The sequence below is a fragment of the Puntigrus tetrazona genome, chromosome 14 (assembly GCF_018831695.1).
Source record: "Puntigrus tetrazona isolate hp1 chromosome 14, ASM1883169v1, whole genome shotgun sequence".
Classification (NCBI taxonomy): Eukaryota; Metazoa; Chordata; class Actinopteri; order Cypriniformes; family Cyprinidae; genus Puntigrus; species Puntigrus tetrazona.
Genome location: NC_056712.1, coordinates 15,376,743 through 15,380,423, shown reverse-complemented (window position 1 = coordinate 15,380,423; position 3,681 = coordinate 15,376,743). Strand labels below are relative to the sequence as shown.

General features: G+C 39.9%; 1 protein-coding gene across 1 annotated transcript in view; it reads left to right on the top strand.

Annotated features, from left to right (window-relative positions):
* LOC122357521 (prominin-1-A-like) overlaps positions 1 to 3,681 on the top strand; it is a 28,767-nt gene that overhangs the window by 23,601 nt on the left and 1,485 nt on the right. The window contains exons 5-9 of the mRNA XM_043256924.1: positions 2,111 to 2,231; positions 2,377 to 2,440; positions 2,519 to 2,608; positions 3,146 to 3,363; positions 3,488 to 3,562. Of these exons, the coding sequence (XP_043112859.1) occupies positions 2,111 to 2,231; positions 2,377 to 2,440; positions 2,519 to 2,608; positions 3,146 to 3,363; positions 3,488 to 3,562 (568 nt within the window). The remainder of the gene's footprint in view (positions 1 to 2,110; positions 2,232 to 2,376; positions 2,441 to 2,518; positions 2,609 to 3,145; positions 3,364 to 3,487; positions 3,563 to 3,681) is intronic.

Here is a 3,681-nt window from a genome sequence, read left to right as displayed (position 1 = left end):
TATACTACAAATGCATTTAGATACTTAATAAAAAAAATACCCTGTACTTGGACATTTTAATATACAAATTAGTGTCATATTTATCACCTTTTTGAATCGCAGTGCTTGTGTTTTTGTTTTTTTTGTTCAACATTAAAAAGTATTTAGTTAAAAGTATCCTTTCCATCTTGCCTTCTAAAATAAGTCTGACCCTCATTTTCCAGTCGACAGTGGCTGTCTTTGTCTGGGTCAGTAGCTTGGCAGTGTCGTGGTGGTGGGCCGATCGCATTACAGGTCTGTTGAGCAGAGAGGAATCAACAGGTAGACCTGGAACGCCTTCATGGCGAAATCAAACCCGGTGGGTCATCTTCTGTATAAAGAGGAAGTCAAGGAGGTCCTCGCCCCCACCCTGCTCTTCAAACCCCCACTGAGGCATTTATAGACAGGGACGCTGTGGGAGCAGCCCCAGGGTCCAGTCTAGCTAAATACAGCTATCATTGTGGGAGTAACGCGATTCCTGCCTCCATTAGTCTATAGAGACATTCTTCAGTGCACTCAACCAACCCAAGCCACTAAGTCTAGATGATGCCAAAGTGATCTCAAAGCCATTTTTAAAAGCAAGATTTAATGAAGAAATGCAAATTCTTAAGTTTCATTTATATTTATCAATTGCTGGTGCATATGAGGTGCCCTGCAGAGTTTTAGACCATCTCAATGCCCTCTGTGTGGAATGCACTTTGCCATCTTCAAAGCCTCTTTGTTCACTGCTGCTATGTTTTCCCTGACCTTACGGAGCAGAGCAGATAGCAGCTTAACGGACAGAGAGAGGAGGACATGGAGAATAAGGGGGTGAGAAGGAGGAAAAACAATAGGGCTTTGTGGCCAGCCACCCATTTTGATTCTCCATCAGTCTGTGGTCTGTTTCTTACCCTAATACCATTCTGCGACACACAAAGCACAGCATTTCATTATGTGTACAATTTTAAAATCAGTGTGCTCTTCGCTCTTTCAGGTCTAAATTGTAAGTTTGTCTACGTTTATGAAATTATTCATATTCTGTCACAAAACTTGATTACACTTGAATGATTAAAATTCTTCTTTGTATGTCTGTCAAATTTCTTAAAACTGTAATTCAGTAAATTCCTCTTCTGTCAGCTCGGCATCCTGTGACCAATTCATTTTAATAGCCCCTCATGAATTGAAAGGGAGACACTTCTCTTATATTCTGTGTGTTGCTTATCCTTGGTCCTCATGTATTAAACATAGTACATCTCTAACAAAAAAAAACTGTGTTGACTACAGAGAGAATAATAAACTGGACAGCTAGTGTTATCAAATAAAATAGTTGCATACGCAGGCTCATCTTCTAGAGCACTTTCAGTTGTACATATATTTTGGAACGGTTTAAAGTTGTCTATAAAGGAAGTATTTTGCATCCCCCCACATGTTCATCTATCTTTAGCGTTGTTGCTAGCTGTGATAAATTCTGTCCTGCAGAAGTGTGTGAAAGCATTGATGCATTTCACACCAGCACCCACAGATTCATCATATTTATGCTCAAAAACCAACAGAGCATGATTCATCTTGATATAATGTCACAAAAGTCCTTCCTGTTTCCACTATTGTTGCATAAGTCAATCATGGCTTTTTTTGATGGTGCTGTCATCTTTCAGTGGCTCCCACGGTAGCCAAGAGCGCAGCCCAATTAGGATGCATGAGTCATGAATAGGTACTAATATAAGGCTGGATTTTCCTTGAAGTGTCTCTCAGTCTAATTAAGGAGAGCTCAGTCACCATAGTTTGTTTGAAGTTCTTTTCTAACTGTGTAAGACGAAGGTTCCTTTGGATGTATTCACTGACTTGCATAACAAAAGCGCTCTCTTCCTGTACAGACCTGCAGCAGTGTGATGTTGCCTCTTAGTTCTCAATAAAAGTATGAGAACATTTCCAAAGCGAAACAATTAAAGTATCCTAAGAAAAGAGAACCGTTGTGAGGAACATGAGATTGTGTTGTAGTGCTGCCCTCTACTGGCCATCACAATCATGCATGTTCTTTCACATACGTTCCTATACTTGTTTTTCAAGCAAGGTTTACTTTGTGCGCTTTGAACCATTCTGTTTTAATCATCAGGGCAGGTGTCCTTTGTGCATATGCAGCCAATCAGAACCTGAGCTCTCAGCTGAAGAGCATGAGGAGGCTGGTGAAGAGTAACCTGAAAGACCTGCACACCTTCGCCAATCAGACCCCTGCAGTGAGTAATACTACCAGCACTATTACACTGGGATGGGCGGACGGATGGATGTAGATATCATTATATTTGGTTGCAGAAGTATTCATCCAGTATATGTTTTTGTGCTCTGTTTGGTAAATACATTGCTGTGTTCTCTCAACTGCAGCAAATTGATTACCTGATCTCCAAGTATGACACCGTGAAGCACTATGTGCTGCATGACCTGGAGAGTAAGTGTGTTATCGGCCATCTGGAGTGGAATGGAAGGTGTTTCTGAGGTGACGACTCATGTTGTGGTTTTTCTTCAGATGTAGGTGCGATCTTGGGTGGAAGGATACATGAGGAGTTGGGAAAAGACGTGCAGCCCGCCCTCAATGCGGCTCTAAGCATGACTGGAAGTATGTCACTCACCTTTGTGTTTTTTTTTCTATCTTTTCTTTTTTTTCACCTTTGCTGGGAAAGCTATTTATCATAATATATCATATATCACGTGAGAATATAATGTGGATATTCAATACGTTGTTTTTGGTGGTGTCTTATTTCACTGTTTTGTCTTTGATTTGTTAGTTAAAGTGGAGAAAGCCATTAAAGGTAAACTGTAATAGACTCTTACTGGTCCTCCCCATATCTATCTGTAACAAAGTTGTGATTGACTCCTTATATCTTCCCGCAAAACCTGGCCCAGTTATTTTCCCATGTGTTTTCTTAAATCCTTCCGTGGTGGAACCTGCCCATCGTGTGTCTTAAAACCAAAATGAAATGCACTAAAAGATACAAAGCCGATCTTACCTCGATGGACAACATTTAGAGCATTTTTAAATTAAAGATGCATGTGTGGATTTTAGATCCTTAAAAATTAAGCGTGCCTTGGTTATTGTCTACTACAGTCTCTGTTTTTGAACAGTCTCTGCTTGCTCGTTTGTTTCCTCTCTTAGCAATGCGAGACACTAAGGATGCTCTAGAGAATGTGAGTTTGACCTTGGAGACTTTGCAGGAAGGAACAATCAAACTGCAGGGGAACCTCAGCCTGGTGCGGGGCAGCCTTAGCAACGCCCTCAACGATCCTGTCTGCACAGATGTACGATCATCGGAGATTTGTCGCAACATACGTAGCACCCTCCCCAAGCTAGAAATTGCAGCCAACTACTCATCGGTACTGAAATGATCTTTTAGCTTCTCTTTCAACATTCTAACCAACATGGTTCACAACTATTTTTTTTGTTGTTGTTTTTTTAGAAAAAACATTGTTTTGTTTTTTTTGTTTTTTTTTCTTGTAGTTGTCTGATGTGACCAACCAGTTAGACAAAGTGAATGAAGTTTTAAAGACTAATCTTGGGCAGATTGTGGAAAAGGTATGATTTTCTCAGGTTTCTTCTGACGTGTTTGCATAGATTCAGAACATAACATTAACTATATATACATTTTATATATATTTATTTCATATTTATTTATATCAGAATGATCTGAAGGA